The following is a 14,811-nucleotide window of genomic DNA, read 5'->3' as shown; positions in this document are numbered from 1 at the left end:
ATTGCATCAAATAACAAAAAAAGTGGCAGGGTGTGTCCATTTATTGTTATCTTCAGGTATGTATTATTATTTACTTTTTAATACACATAGTTTAGCAATTTTGTAGTATCGTTCGCGAAATTACGGGAAAATAGGCTCAAAAAGTACTTACATTTATTACTGTAATGGCCTCGTTCGAAGGGGGTTCTAGGTGAATCTTGAAACCCTGCCCCAGTTTCATCGGAAAATCGCTAGACGCAAAGTGCGTCTTCCGATGAATTATCACTTGAAGTTTAATAATTTCACCCTTAAAACGCAGGAAACGGCTCGTAGATATGTAATTTTTGCAACTTTCCTAACCGAATTTTATTCACTTTCGTATTACTCCGCCATATTGTCGAAGTCGTAAAAACAAAAGACAACCGTCCAATAGCGAGTTTTCAACCGACACTTGCCATGACGTCCATATTTGAAGCTAAAGGTGTCCATGCGCGTTAATTTATTATTTTCCGCACTATTTTAAATTGTACAATGAAACAACAACTACTAAGGGCAGTTTTATATTACACTAGCTATAGAAATATCCTTTTCAAAATACAAAAATAAAAAGTTAACATATTTAGAAATAAAAGAACGAAACTCAAAAACAAGCACTTTTACTATTGTTTTCGAACAGTAACATTCATATTATTAAACACCCTGTACACGGTTCTACAGTTTCATCTTAGTACAGTGGAAATTACCTTAATATTATTTACATTATTATCGTTATAGTTTCATTGAAAAAAGATTATGAAAGGCTGAGTATTGAACTTCTGAAATTGCATCGCAGGTTTGTCATTTTCACTCCTATTTCCTGGATAAATAATAAATAAATGAATGGATAAATAATGTCATAAACCTACAAACGTCGCGGGCAGATAAAATACCTGTAACTTAACAATACCAAAAACACTTCGTGACCTCTACTCCTCGTCAATTTGTTATTTTATTAAAACCATGTATAAATAGAATACTTATTTTAATGAAGAATAAGATGTCGAATGACTTCTTTCGCCTATAGCAGAAACGCACAAAACATGTACCTATCTATCACTTGACTTAAAATAAATTTTACTCACACATTCACCACACCATAAATAACTTGTTGAATTTGGGAAGGTTTCCCGATACTAGTGCAGGTAATTCAGTATTTGTTGTGCTTCGATGTTGAGAGTCGCTGATGCATTAGTAGTGCCCTTGCCTTTGATATATAGAATTAAATCGCGGATCACTTTAAGTTAAGAAAAGCTTTTTTTCCATAAATCATCAAAAAATCTAAATTTGAAATCGTACTTACCGTTAAATGGTATAGCGTCAACTCAAGTTTTACTACGATTGTGAACTACCCCTAGCGAAAATAAAATTTAAAAGAAGTTTGTAATTAAAGGTAAAATCTTAATTAGGTCACGTTGGCAATTAGAGATGACGTAACGATTGATGACGCAACTTCACTAGTTTAATACTCAGACTATTTTTGCACGCAATATGGTGTGTTAATAGGGTGTCCCCTTTACTTTTTGAGCTCGATTAACTGTTGTGTGATGCTCATATAGGTGCGAAACAAAAACTCTCAAAATAAAGTAGACACACTATGTATTTTATCGTTTTTAGGGTATATTGTTGGAGCTTAACGTAAAAATAAATAGAACTTATTTACAGAAGAATAAGCAAAATATTCGTGACGATTACTGGTAATAGTAGTTATTGTATATACAAAAAAATCGTTTTATGATATATACACACCTAAAATAAACGATATAGCTTAAAAGTAAGAGTACTGGGTTTACGTAGAAATAAAAGACAAATTTATAGCCTAACATACACGGTATTTGTACCTAATAAACGAGCCCAGATGGTCGGAACTTTAACCTTAAATTTAGGACCGGAATATGCTATTAACAACTGAACGATCTATTTAAAATGCTACGAAGTTTATTAAATCAAATCCCCGATCAACGAGGTACAAATATTCACTCATACATTTAAAATTACCGAGTAAACGATTAAAGTGGCGACTATAGACAAACACTAAACACACAAATTAATTACATTTCAGTCTTGGTAATGAGAAAATAAATGTTACGTTAACACTACTAATTATAACAATATTTGAGTCTTTAAGACACTAAGGTAGATCGTAAGCCATAGGTGCATAAGACAGATATGCAGTAAATACTGCTTAAAGAAATAGTGGCCCAAATTAGCTTAATTAAAACAGACGTCTTACGAAACACTGCCAACTAAAGGAACGTATGCAAATGTTGCTCTGGAATCCGATACTTAAATGGATGCAATATTCATTTAAATTCAATTCAATTGCATTACAATATCTTCATACAGTAGCCAGCGCATGTTTAATGTGGCATGCACCTGTGGTATACGACCGAGCTTAGACAGTACAGTGTGTCACGTGAATTTGATAAACATTGAAAGTCTAATCTAAACTTTTACGACTTTACCTAGCTCAACTTTTATAGCTCCAAATTGTTGATAGTTTAGTCAAAATTGTAAGAATATTGTTGAACATTTTTATCAACTATTTTTTACAAATATTATATGACTATTTTGGGTATTTTTTTAGAATTTTTTTCTCGGCAATTACGGTAGGAACTGAAGCTACAAATCCAAATCGTATAGAACTATTAGCTCGCAAATTACTTAACACCGCTTTTCTGCTGTTGCACGCATTTTAAATTACCACGATTCCCTTACTTTTAGTCATACAAAATCCAGACGAGCAGACAATATTAAGTATTATTAAGATGTTTCTCATGGAACACTTGACGCTAATAAATTTGTCTGGCGACAGTCCTCAATTCCTAATCATAAAACTCCAGAAGATATTTCTGTCCATGTTTTCAAATGCTAGAACTCATTAGATCCAAAATAATTTGCTTTTAACCTTAAATAAGACTGCTGACATTGCCTTTAACCAACAAATATTAAACGAAAAAGACCGGAATTGAATTTTTTTAGGTGGTATGTGCTTCTAATTACCCTACAGAGGCCTTTAAACAACCCCTACGATCACTTTAACCATTTACTCGGCCTCATGCTTGCCCGGACAGTTAAACGAATACCTTGGCCAAACCATCGGCGCCTGCGCTCGCGATATAAGGCCGGGACGGGTGGAAGGCCACGTCCAGGATGCTCTCGTCGAATTTCTTGCGATGGGCGGTGATTTCCTGCACGCACGTCTTGCTATCCAAATTCCACAGTCGGATCGAACAATCGTGTGAACCTAGACAATTAATTAGCAAGGGGAAATATTTTTCAATTACTAATTTTACCAGAAAGAAGGTATAAGCCGTTGGGATCTACTGCCAGACTAGTGACGGCGTCCAAATGAGCCACCATTGAGTGCACCATTTTGCCTGTGTGATTATCCCAAAAGCGGATGTGTCTGTCCTCGTGAGCGGTTACAGTAAGCGGCAGCGTGGGATGACAAACCACTTTGTAGATCTGCAAAAACACTCATAGGAAACTATATTTTATACACACTAATACCCACCTTCTTAGCACTTAAAGTGACCCCATCTTGACTGGTCGATTCCAATCGTAGCAACTGTTTCCCGGTTTCCACATCGAAAATGACGCTATGAGAAGACGAAAATGATGCGACGATCCGACTTGGATCGTCTCGGACAAAGTCTACGCTTGAGGGAACTCCGTCAGATTCGGAAGAGAAAGTATTGAGAAGCTGAATCTGAAAAGAAACAATAAGGACTTTCAAAAAAATAAACATTTAATTGTACAGGGTGTACCATTTATTGATAGCACTAGTTTTCAAGACTTACCCCTGAACGTACATCTAACACTATAATTTTATGTTCTTTTCGATAATTTCATACTAATTTAGCATTGAACGTAGCATTGTATTTACTTTGTTATCTATTAATTACGATTTAATTCATAAATAACGGAGACGGAAAATATTCATCTCTTGGTTGTGGAGAATTCAGTAATGTGTGAATCGATTTTAGAACACATGGAGTATTATTTGCTATGCACCTATTAATTATTCAAATTAATACAGTTCCACGGCATAAGAAGAGAATTTGTATAGATAAACCTTCCTATAGGCCTTACTCTTTGTTTCTCCCATTTTTTCTTCATTCAATTTGCTGCATTGTATTTTTCCAATTATCATTGTAATAGCCCAGCAAAATGATACTGCAAACCCACACTCCCCATATCCTTACCTTATTATGAGGTGACCACAGCTTTACGGTACCATCAGCTGATGAAGAAACCAACTGCTGCTTTGAGTGCAGAACCGCCAAGCCCCAAACTGCATCTGAATGTCCATGTAAAGTGGTGTTCAACACATCCGGTTCAAATAAATCATAAGGGTCAATATTAGAGTTCGGTACATTCCAGCAGTTGATCACCCCATCCAAACCGCCAGAATAGCAATGTTCACCCGTTCCAGATATAGCCAATGAAAGCACCGCACCTAAAATTTTATCTCAGAGAATTACTTAAAATTCAACACCACAACTTCAACAAACCTGTGTGACTCCTAAAGGTATACAAAGGTTCTACATCAAGGCTCGCGCTCTTCTTGGCAGGAACAGTTTTCTGCAGATTCCACAACTTCAAAGTGTGATCCTCGCTGGCAGTAATCAAAACCGGTTCGGTGGGATGGAACGCGAGGGCTCGGACTCCGTCAAAATGACTCCGCAAGGTGTATTTAGCGTTCCACGTTTTGCGAAAAGCCTCTTTACTGCTCGAAATATCGTAAGTGCTCTCAGCGTCATTGTTAACTGTTAATTGAGCCAATTCGCCCAGGCCTAAGGTGGCATCGATGTTGTCCTCGTCGCCCATACCGAGACCCCGTTTGGGACCCTGCGAGGTTACTGGAAAATACTCTAATTAGACGCTTTATTAGAGTAAGATTCCTACTTACTTTTGTCCCATTCGGCCGGAACAACGTTCTTCATTTCTTGCTTCTTCTCGGCTTCGCTCAGTCGGTTTAGTTCGTTGAAGACCTCCAGAGCTAGTGCGTCAACGTCTTCCCCTTCTAAAGTGCAATTAAGTTTAAAAAATATATAACACTTTTCCAGTTCTATAATAGTTCACCTTTCTTGATGGGTTTAACTTCATCCTCCATCTCCACATTGCTAGAATCCAAATCTCCGTCATCACTCATGTCCTCATCGTCGTCCATATCGATATCGGTGTTTGGTAGGAAGTCCAAATTGGCCATAACAGCGGCTTCAGAGTCGAGCATCATGGCCTCAGCCAGCGAACTAGGCTGACTCTTTTTAGCCGGAGTTCTCCGTCCTAATCACACACACATTTCGCATTGACAACAAATCGGATCAACACAAAACAAATGAGAGATTATTTTTTCTAATAATAACAACAGGAAAGAGGTTCCAATAAAACCATTTTCAACTATTATAATAGATCCACTAAAACCTTATTATTAATCTGTAATAAAACTTATAGGTTTCAGTATCTTTATAGCAGATAATCCTACATAACCTGAACTATGTAATGAAAGTTTTGGCTAAACGTTGCACTTGAAATCATTGAAGACTGCTTATTTATTGAACTGTGTAATTCTTGTTAAATTATCTTCTCGGGAAGCACGCTAACATAAATATTCTATTCACAAACAAAAGGTTGTTTTAAGAATAATTACTAAGCCTCGCTTATTAACCAGTTTTCAAAATGTATTTAAAGCAAATTTCCTTTTGGTTAACTGTTCCAGTTATCTCAGTTTTGAACACACAGTGTGTCTTTAATTAATATTATTTTTTAACGTCTTTGAACTTCAACATATAATTACAAGTCAATTTTCCTTAAATAAAAGCTGTTATCTATCTGTTTATTCTTACCTTGGGTTTCACTAACTCTTTTGTTCGACTCGTTGCCGTTTACAGGCCCTCCATTAAGATTTTCCTCCTGATCCGCATTATTGTTCAGTCCCAGTAAAGCTCTGACTCGAGTTGATCGCACATCAATAATTCTATCTGTGTACCCAATCTCCTGTAGATATTGCCTTAATAGCTGCCTGCCTTGTTTCCAAGTAGCATTGGATACTGGAACGTAGCTTTGATCCTGGTCAAGTTGCGAATCTCCAGTGTCATCCAGCACTGGAGGCTTCATATCACCTTGTTGCAGCTCAGTACCATACTTCAGCTTATGAAACTTGGCACGCTCTTGCTTCAGGGCATACTCCAGCATCTTAATTCGGCGCACTAGATCATTTTTCAAGTTTTCTTGACCCTTGCGTTCTCCTTGCAAGAACGCTATTCGAGCCTGGAAACGTACAAGTCTATGGTTGAATGAGTAATGTCACAGCACTTCCTAAATAAAAATTGAATTTAGTTGTTAATTATCAAAAGAAATAGTCAACAAAATAAGTAGTTTTGCAACGTTTTTACAACACTGTTGGATGTTGAAATCAAGCTTTCCATAGTGCACTTCAACCACAAACAATTCATTTATAACTTAGAAACAGGTAGCGAGGTAGTCATTAGTATAGTAAGAACTTATTGCTTCTTCCTTACTACTAATAAAATTAGAAAGTGAAACATCATACATGTGTTTATTGTCTCAGAGGCGTACCATAATAATTGCAAACAAGGACTTAATGAAAAATGGTGCTTTTGACATTTTTTTATTTTTTTTTTAATTAAGACTGACAACAATTGGCTATGTTTGAGTAGGTAAAAGGAAGTGATTACGTATTTCTATTTTGTGATAAAATCAATAAAATACACACCACTGGCAGTAATTGTTACGCCTAATAATGTTATTCAATTCATTTTAAGAAGGTTAAAAGAATAATTTCTATATATAAAATTGTATAAATACATTGCAATTTCCTAAGATATTTCAATTTCGGTGCTACCCTAACCATAAGTGGCTTTAATCCTCTTAATTTAATCTTAGAGTTCAAGGATATTGTATGTGCTATATTTATTAGGTGTATGTTCTAAGACTTTTTGCATGAATAAGAATCGCTAGATCAATGTCCTGGCAACTTTACTGAGAAGATAATATTCATGGGAACCACAAAACTGACCAATACCCTTATTTCTCTGTTTCTTTTCACTTTCTAAGCATATTATCCTCTTGATAAAGTTACCAGGCCTTCAATTTATTGACAAAATTATAAGATTGATTGAATATCAACTTGACGTCAAAGTTAATAATTTGGTTCTTAGTCCATACAACCAAGTAACCTAAGGATACTGACAGTTAGTCACTTGGTTACTCAGGTATTTTTTCAAAATACCCAATGGAAGAAAGGGGACCATTAGACTTTTAACTCAAACCAATCTGAGAATACTAATAGTTACTCGCTGAGTTACTTTCTACAAGAAACCTAACGGAAGAAACCCTGAATCGATGAATGTTTTGGTGAGTTTTTCAATGTGATAATAAAGGATTTATTGGAAAGTAATCCCATCTTGATTTATATGTGTAGAAGATGGGATATTTCTAACCAGAGAAATGTGAATGTAAGTTCTGCCTTAAAATATCAACTGAAACATTAACTTGTGCACAAAATAAATTATTCAAATAACAGTTCAGTTCCAAAAATAGACAAACAGGATAATTAAGAAATGAACCTTGTAAAGACATTGGGTGGATTAGATTTTTGGATTAGATAGAACTTACAGACAAGTTAAAGTTGTTAATTCAAAGGGCAATCAAGTGCCTTACCTGCAGTTCAGCCCTATCCACTTCCCATTGCGACCTTTCCAGTTCGAACCTGGCCCATTCGTGTTGGATAAAATGTAAGATTCCCGGTATGGAGTAATGGTTTTTGGGCTGAGGCTCCTCGTTTTGCTTGTTATTTGAGGCGGTGGCAGCCTGCGAGCCCATCTGAGCCCCGTTCTGGTTCAAAGACGACGTGTCTTCCATTGTGCCCGTTCGTGAGAAATCCAAATCAAACGTCTACCATTCCTCCTGTTCAAATCGCCATTTTACTTTTCGGACGGGCCCGTCTCTCCGTTTCCTTCAAACGCACATACACTGAAATAATTAAGTCCAATTTGTTGGGAGTTGGATGTCTAGACGCGCCAAAGGGTACAAATGCTCGATTTAGCGTAAATTTTTCACGGAAATATGGATTTTTTTGAGAAAATTTTCCAATCAACTCCTTAACCAAAACCAACCCATCAACATCTGGCACTTTTTTCTCTCTCTGACACGAAGGAATCTGTATCGATTTGTCTTTGTTGTGTGTTGAAGGCATACGACAAGTGAGCATGCGTCCTTGATCTTCCTTCAAAAATCTTTTGTCAGTTTTTTATCCCCCTCTTCACTCTATTTACAGATTTTAGATAAATAAAAAATAATGAGTTTAACTCATATTCTTCCACTTCTTGAATTAGAGAGTTAATGAATATTTTTAAGCATTCGAATAGCTTGAATGCTTGCATTTATCGAATTATTATGCGGCAGTTTAAAATAACTTTAAAAACCAAAAATGCATAGATAAATAAGTCTATAAAAATGTTAAAGTCTTAGCAAAGTAAAATCCTAAAATAGAATCCAACAAATTCACCAATCAATAGTGTTCCATTTCGCAAATAATTATTCAGTTGACATTTTACTCTAGATATGTAATGTACACAAAATGGTGACTGCGAAAATCAAAGATTAATTGGTTTTTTCAGTGGACTTTATGCACAATGCAATGGTATCAACTAACGTGCCTACATCACACCTTTTACATGAAATGAAGGGGAATATTCGGATAAACGTCTGCATTTTGTTTTATATAGTACATCTAAAAAGAATTTGGCTTGAAAACAGTTATCATACATTTTTTCTTTATTAAAAAAAATTATTATACATAAAAGTTCACAAACTTATGTTATTTGCTGATGCATTGGCCTTTCATTCTTAAACAGGTCTACAGACTATTCAAGATGCCCATCAATAAATTCCATATATTCTTTTTAGATACTACTTCCCATGATTCTAAAACGCCCGTCACTAATTAAATTATAGTCAAGCTCTCTTTGCTTCACTTCAAATTTCTGTTTCCTATTGGACTTCGATCCAGAGAAAAAAAAGTAATAATATTTATGTTAAAATGCTTTAAAATGTTTTGATAATTGCTAATTAAATTAGTCAATATCAAGTTAAGTGCAAGTGTATTTATTAAAATAAAATTCGCTCTTATTATAAAACATATTATGCTCTTAGGTACAAATGCATATTTACATTAAATTTCTACTCTTTTGAAGCTATTATGATGACGATAAAAAATTCACACCAATTAATGCCGGATTTATACAGTGAATAACATAGAACTTAAGATGCTGTGAAGACCTAAAGTCTGTTCACTAGTTTATATATTACAAAATAATATCAAATATAAAAGTTGCAGGGTTTCATTCAACCTTTTCGAAGGAGTAATTTATTAATCCTAAAACTAAATTTTTTTATGGGAGACCTTGTATATTATCATAATTTTGGGTCTTACATATAATTCTAAGCAGAGTTTATGTAACAAACCCTACCTATACCCAAATTCAACTGTTTTCACCTAATGAAAGCCATTTTTTTTAATAAAAGCTAAGTCTTCAAATAGGATAAATGGAATCATAAAACTTGTATTTAACATTTTTTTGTAACATTTGAAATAAAAAAAGTTGCAGGGGGACTGACAGACTTTAGATCCTGCTTGTATAAAAGTTTCATAGGAAGTTAAACATATACCTTTCTATGTCATTTATGTGCATGTTATGCATTATATAAACAATTATAGGTGTAACTATAAAGTCAATTTTCTATGCTATTCCTTCTATAAACTCAGCATAAGAGGGTTTAATATTGTAGTATTAAATTTTGTATTGCAAAGTAATTGGAACTCTTAGAGATCCCCACTTTTACAACTTAAATACATACTTTGATTTTCGTAACAATACATAAAACTAATTTACAAAAACTCTTCACACCAGTCATTGAGGCACTGCCAGCAATCATTTGCTTGCTTAGAATTGGCCGAACATACATCTTTCATCCAATCCCTAAATAGGTCTTGATTCTTCTTGAGTACTAGAAATTGGCCTAGTACTACATAGGCCTGAAAGAAATATAAACATGAATTAACTTGAAGCAAGTGTTGGTATCCAAGAATGCATTTGATAGTTTCAAAAACTGCTTTTTGAAATGATCAAATGTAGTTTTTATACAAACATTTGTATCTCTCGTCCATTAAACTAGCATATTAACCTTATCAAAGCCGTTTTCAGTAAGCCGGTTACCCAAAACTTCACCCACGCCAGCCAGCTCTGTAACTGGCTTGCTCCCCATGGGTTCCGCCACGAAGTTCCTATGCTTCTGCGAAGTATTGGTCATTGTCATATGTCTGATATACTAAATAAGGTCTTTTTGAATTGGTTGGTGGCTTACAAATAGGTTTTTTGCTCTAATTAAAATACGGGAAAACTGCTTTTCTTCAACTATTTATGCTGATGATGCCGTTTGATGATTCTTGCTTGTTCTGATGACTTTTGTTGACTTTCATTTTTCAACATAACTTCGACAAGTGACTTACATTGACAGTCTTCAATTATATCTTGAACCTTGTCTAGCACATAAGTTTTGTTTGTATTACCAAATTTTTTTAACTTTCTGGCACTTCTTACACCGATCCGTTATTTATAGTCAATTTCATTGGTTTGTGGTAGAGCAGATGGTTCAGGGCATGTCAACAATGTCAGAAATGTACATAAAGGTCATTTTGTTATTTATTTTATTTAATCAGCTTTCAATTTCATTTAACTTTAAGCTGATAAAATTCACATCACAAAATTTATGAATTAATGTCTGGCACTGTGTGGCAAGGCGTAAATTGGAATCCATGGAATTCCATGAATCGTTATGACAATTGTGCTCTGCTTAAAAATTCCCGGGTCTTTTACCCCAACAGTGCACCAACTGTCAGAAGAGAAAAACTAGTTGATTTTCGAACTAGTGTAAAAAAGTATCAAATTAGTTCGGAAATAAAAAAACAAACCTATATATTTTCATTTTTGCCAGTATCAAATCAAAATTTTCTCTTTTCAGCCGTGTGTTCTCTGTTGATTTGCTTCGAATTACTAGAAAAACACGTAAAATTACAAAATAATAAAACTGCGAAATAGCAGTGTTTATTAACACAGCATTTACTATCTTAATTGTAAAATGTGGCACGAAGCCAGGCGACAAGAGAGGAAAATCCGGGGGATGCTGGTGGACTACCGGAAAAGAGCAGAAAGGCGACGTGATTATTACGAAAAAATCGTATATATTGCACTGTTACACTCTTTTTCATAAATTACCAATTTCCAATTTTCTAGAGAGCAGACCCTACTCAGTTTCTTCAAGTTCATGGTCGCCAGTGCAGAATTCACCTTGATCCAGCTATTGCAGCTGCTGCTGACAGCACTGTAATGTATGGCCACATTTATTCAGTTCCTAGAACTATCCTCTAAGTGCTTACTTGGTTAGGATGCCATGGCAAGGCAATGAGAACAACCTCATAGACCGGTTTGATGTCCGAGCCCACTTAGACTATATCCCTCCTTTGAAGAAAGAGGAAGACCCGGATCTCACCCAGGAGGAGAGGCAGTTAAACTATGAAAGATACAGAATTATTGCTCAAAATGCTTACTTGAGCATATCAGAGGAGAAATTCCTTAAACAGCTTCATTTGGAGGAGCAGTTTGGATATACTGAGACAAAAACAAAAAAGGAACCTAAAGGGACTGGTGCTGCTATTGGATTTAATTATGAAGAAGGAACGGGTGAGAATGCTTTTCTTATATTGCAACAGAAGTGTTAGTATAAGTGCTTTGGTACTCAGCCATAACTGCCCCACCTGCTCCTGCATCTCCAGATGAGCCATTTGAAGATGACAATTCAGACAGTGATTTAGATGTGGATTTGGCTATTAATGTCTCGAAAATTGAGTCAGCTCAGGCTCATGAAATGAACAAACAAGGCCAACATTATGGTATGGCTGGAAATGACTTCTATTCCTTCTTGACAAATGATTTAGATGAAGCTGAAAGCTATAAACTGGCTAAGGAAGAGGAGCATGAAAAAGCGTTGTATTCAGGCAGAAAGTCAAGAAGAGAGAGAAGGTAAGTATAAGCTTAAAAGGAATTTGGTTCTTTAAAAAAAAAGTTTATTCTTGTAAACAATTATGTAATTTCATTAAATGGATAGAAACTTGTAATGCCTTATTCAATTTTTATATCATACACTCCTGAGATCTTGATTCAGAGGTGTAGCTTTCAGGTGATTTCAGTCTTTTTTACCTGGTGGAATAAACATTTTTATTGTTATTTTACACTAAGCATTAGTTGCCTTAGACATTTAATTAGCAAGTTTCAATTCATTGATAAAAGAAGAGGAAGTGAGTTTTTTCAATGTTTAAAATTTTGCTGTTAGTTTATAAATAGTTAAATAAATATGTGTTTTATATCTCATTAAAGATCTGTCTGCATTGACGTTTTCAACGAATTTTTTTCACAGAGCCCACAGAGAGAAAAGATTAGCCAATCGTAAAATCAGCCCTCCTAGCTATGCAGCTAAAGAATCGCCCACCAACTTATCCATACAAGACGAGAGCAGGTCGCCCTCAAGATCCCCATCACCTGATGCAGGGAAAATTACATACATCACTTCATTTGGCGGTAACTTAACCATCTTTCAATTAAATTCTGAAAATTATTATCCCAATTCATTAAGGCGACGATGAACCTACATCCAGCAGCAAACCCACCTATGCAGATAAAGTAAAATACGGTCGGCCAAAAGCGAAGCAATCATTCTCAGATCGAGTAGTATTCTTTGACCCGTTCAGTCGATCTGGAAGCAGAGACGTTTCTTACGAAAAAAGACGGCGGTTCTCGAGGTCGAGAAGCAGATCAAAAAAGCCCAGGGAACGCAGTATTTCTCCTCGGCCTAAGCGTAGAAGATCCAGATCTACTTCAAGTAGCCGGCACGCTATGAGACGCTCTAGAAGCAGGTCTTTGTCGTTCAGACGCAGTAGTAATTTGAGAAGGGAGATGCGGTCATCCTGGCCCCGAGGTAGACATCGGAAATCGTCCAGTCCGCGCAAGAAAAGTCCCAGTAGGTCAAGAAGCAGGTCAAGAAAACCGCAAGGAAATAGATCTAGCAGTTCTAGTTCTAGAAGCCCTTCTCCAAGAAAGAGTCGGTCTAGAAACTCAAGCAGAAAAAGGTTATTATTAACTAGTGAATTACATAATTCAGTGCCTGCAAAGTTTTTGCATTTATTTAAGAAATGACCGCCACTCAGAATCAACGTCTCCTCTGTCCAGCGACGAAAGCTCACAAGGAAAAGCCAAATCGAAATCTATATCGCCAGTAAAGATGAGTAGTAAGAGTCCAGAAGCGCCTGCACCACCTCGCATTAGGTATTATGGCAGAAAAAGGAGTGACGTAAGCAGCTCTGAATCTAGCAGTAGCAGCAGTAGCAGTGAAGATGAGCGTTCATACAAATCAAATATTCCGTAAGTTTCAATTTAAAAAAAGTTTAATCTCAGTTCAAGGTGTGTATTATTTCAGGGGCAGTAGTTCGTCTAACAACAGACCTGGTAATAATTCAGGCCCCACGTCCAAAGTCAGTAAGAACCATCACAAGATAAACAGTTTCCTTTATAGCAGACCTTACTGTGCTCCTTTGTGATCTTAGATATTTTCTTTGTTTTGTTTCTTATACTTCACATGCACTTTTTTCAATTTTTAGCAATCTTCCACTATGACCGTTATAGAGCGTCTTAGGCTGAAGAGACAGGCCTTGATCAACAGACAATGTAAATATCTTTGTTCATAATTGAGAGAGTATTAGCTTTTGGTTTCAGTTAAGAAGGATAAAATTGCGGAAGTGCAGAAGATTATGAAGGAGAAGCAGGCTCAGCAAACAAGAGAGGACGAGCTTAGGGAAATGGCGATAAAATTGCGCCGGAGGTAAGAATCGCATTTGTTAACTTAATTTAGTAGATGCATAACGTTTTAAAGGCAAAGGGAATTACGGCACGCGTACGACAGAAGCTCGTCCTCAGACTCAGATCGAAGTGATAAATCGAAAAAAAGTTCTTCTTCGCCGCGAAATAGAGACAAAGACTCGAGTGGAGACAGAGAAAAAGATAGGAGGGAAAGGCCAAGACGTTCGAGCAGAGATAGAAGCAGCAGGAGGGGAAGCAGAAGAAACAGCAGAGATAAAACCCGACGAAGTAGGTCCAGATCTGATTCTAGGAGAAGGTATGACAGGAATCGAGAGGATAGGGAGTCCAAAAGAGGCAGGTCGCCTGAGGATAAAGAGACTTCGAGAAAATTGGTGGATTATTAATCAAGAAATAACTTCCTATATTTTCAGTTGTTATACTTTAAGGCAATAAATATTTCAGGGGAATATTCGCATTTATGATTTCGTTTTATTGATTGATAATAATACATTGTTATTGCTTCTGTCAATTCCTTTGGATAAAAAAGGGGGAAAGAAGAAAGCAATCTCTCCCTAAAAAACTTATTGATAATCCTGATAAAGCGTGTATTTAGGGTTGCATAACCAACGTATTCGCTAGTCCGCGAGAATAGCAAATGTCTGTTTCAGCGTTGCCACGTTGTAGAATTTTTCTGGTATCTTGGTAATATCGAAATGGTTACTAACTTTTAACTCTAGTTTTTAAACTAAAATTTTTTACAATTCCATAACGACTTTGAATGTCTAGATATTTGCTCCTGTAAAAAGTACAATTACTGCATTTTCCAAATCGAAATATCTGTTAAGCTATTACCAGT

At 35.9% G+C, this 14,811-nt stretch overlaps 3 protein-coding genes across 3 annotated transcripts; 1 reads left to right on the top strand and 2 right to left on the bottom strand.

Annotated features, from left to right (window-relative positions):
• Nucleotides 1–523: 523 nt before the first annotated feature.
• Cka (Connector of kinase to AP-1) lies at nucleotides 524–8,200 on the bottom strand. The gene is made up of 9 exons (XM_066388747.1): nucleotides 7,705–8,200; nucleotides 5,868–6,291; nucleotides 5,104–5,307; nucleotides 4,931–5,044; nucleotides 4,533–4,880; nucleotides 4,224–4,477; nucleotides 3,533–3,727; nucleotides 3,312–3,483; nucleotides 524–3,262 (listed from the first exon to the last, which is right to left on the bottom strand). Exons 1-9 carry the CDS (start codon nucleotides 7,903–7,905, stop codon nucleotides 3,090–3,092), a joined length of 2,085 nt encoding a protein of 694 aa, XP_066244844.1. The 5' UTR covers nucleotides 7,906–8,200; the 3' UTR covers nucleotides 524–3,089.
• Nucleotides 8,201–9,134: 934 nt separating this feature from the next.
• On the bottom strand, nucleotides 9,135–10,490 carry baf (barrier to autointegration factor). The gene is made up of 2 exons (XM_066389003.1): nucleotides 10,231–10,490; nucleotides 9,135–10,081 (listed from the first exon to the last, which is right to left on the bottom strand). Exons 1-2 carry the CDS (start codon nucleotides 10,360–10,362, stop codon nucleotides 9,935–9,937), a joined length of 279 nt encoding a protein of 92 aa, XP_066245100.1. The 5' UTR covers nucleotides 10,363–10,490; the 3' UTR covers nucleotides 9,135–9,934.
• A 464-nt stretch (nucleotides 10,491–10,954) lies between these two features.
• On the top strand, nucleotides 10,955–14,422 carry LOC136408157 (CLK4-associating serine/arginine rich protein). The gene is made up of 11 exons (XM_066389000.1): nucleotides 10,955–11,283; nucleotides 11,340–11,434; nucleotides 11,491–11,786; nucleotides 11,846–12,125; nucleotides 12,520–12,680; nucleotides 12,736–13,228; nucleotides 13,290–13,520; nucleotides 13,576–13,630; nucleotides 13,757–13,823; nucleotides 13,872–13,977; nucleotides 14,029–14,422. Exons 1-11 carry the CDS (start codon nucleotides 11,185–11,187, stop codon nucleotides 14,357–14,359), a joined length of 2,214 nt encoding a protein of 737 aa, XP_066245097.1. The 5' UTR covers nucleotides 10,955–11,184; the 3' UTR covers nucleotides 14,360–14,422.
• The last annotated feature ends 389 nt before the right edge of the window (nucleotides 14,423–14,811 follow it).

Source organism: Euwallacea similis, chromosome 4 (genome assembly GCF_039881205.1).
Source record: "Euwallacea similis isolate ESF13 chromosome 4, ESF131.1, whole genome shotgun sequence".
In the NCBI taxonomy this organism is placed as follows: Eukaryota; Metazoa; Arthropoda; class Insecta; order Coleoptera; family Curculionidae; genus Euwallacea; species Euwallacea similis.
Note: the sequence above shows the minus strand (reverse complement) of the source record. Positions and strands in the feature narration are given on the sequence as shown.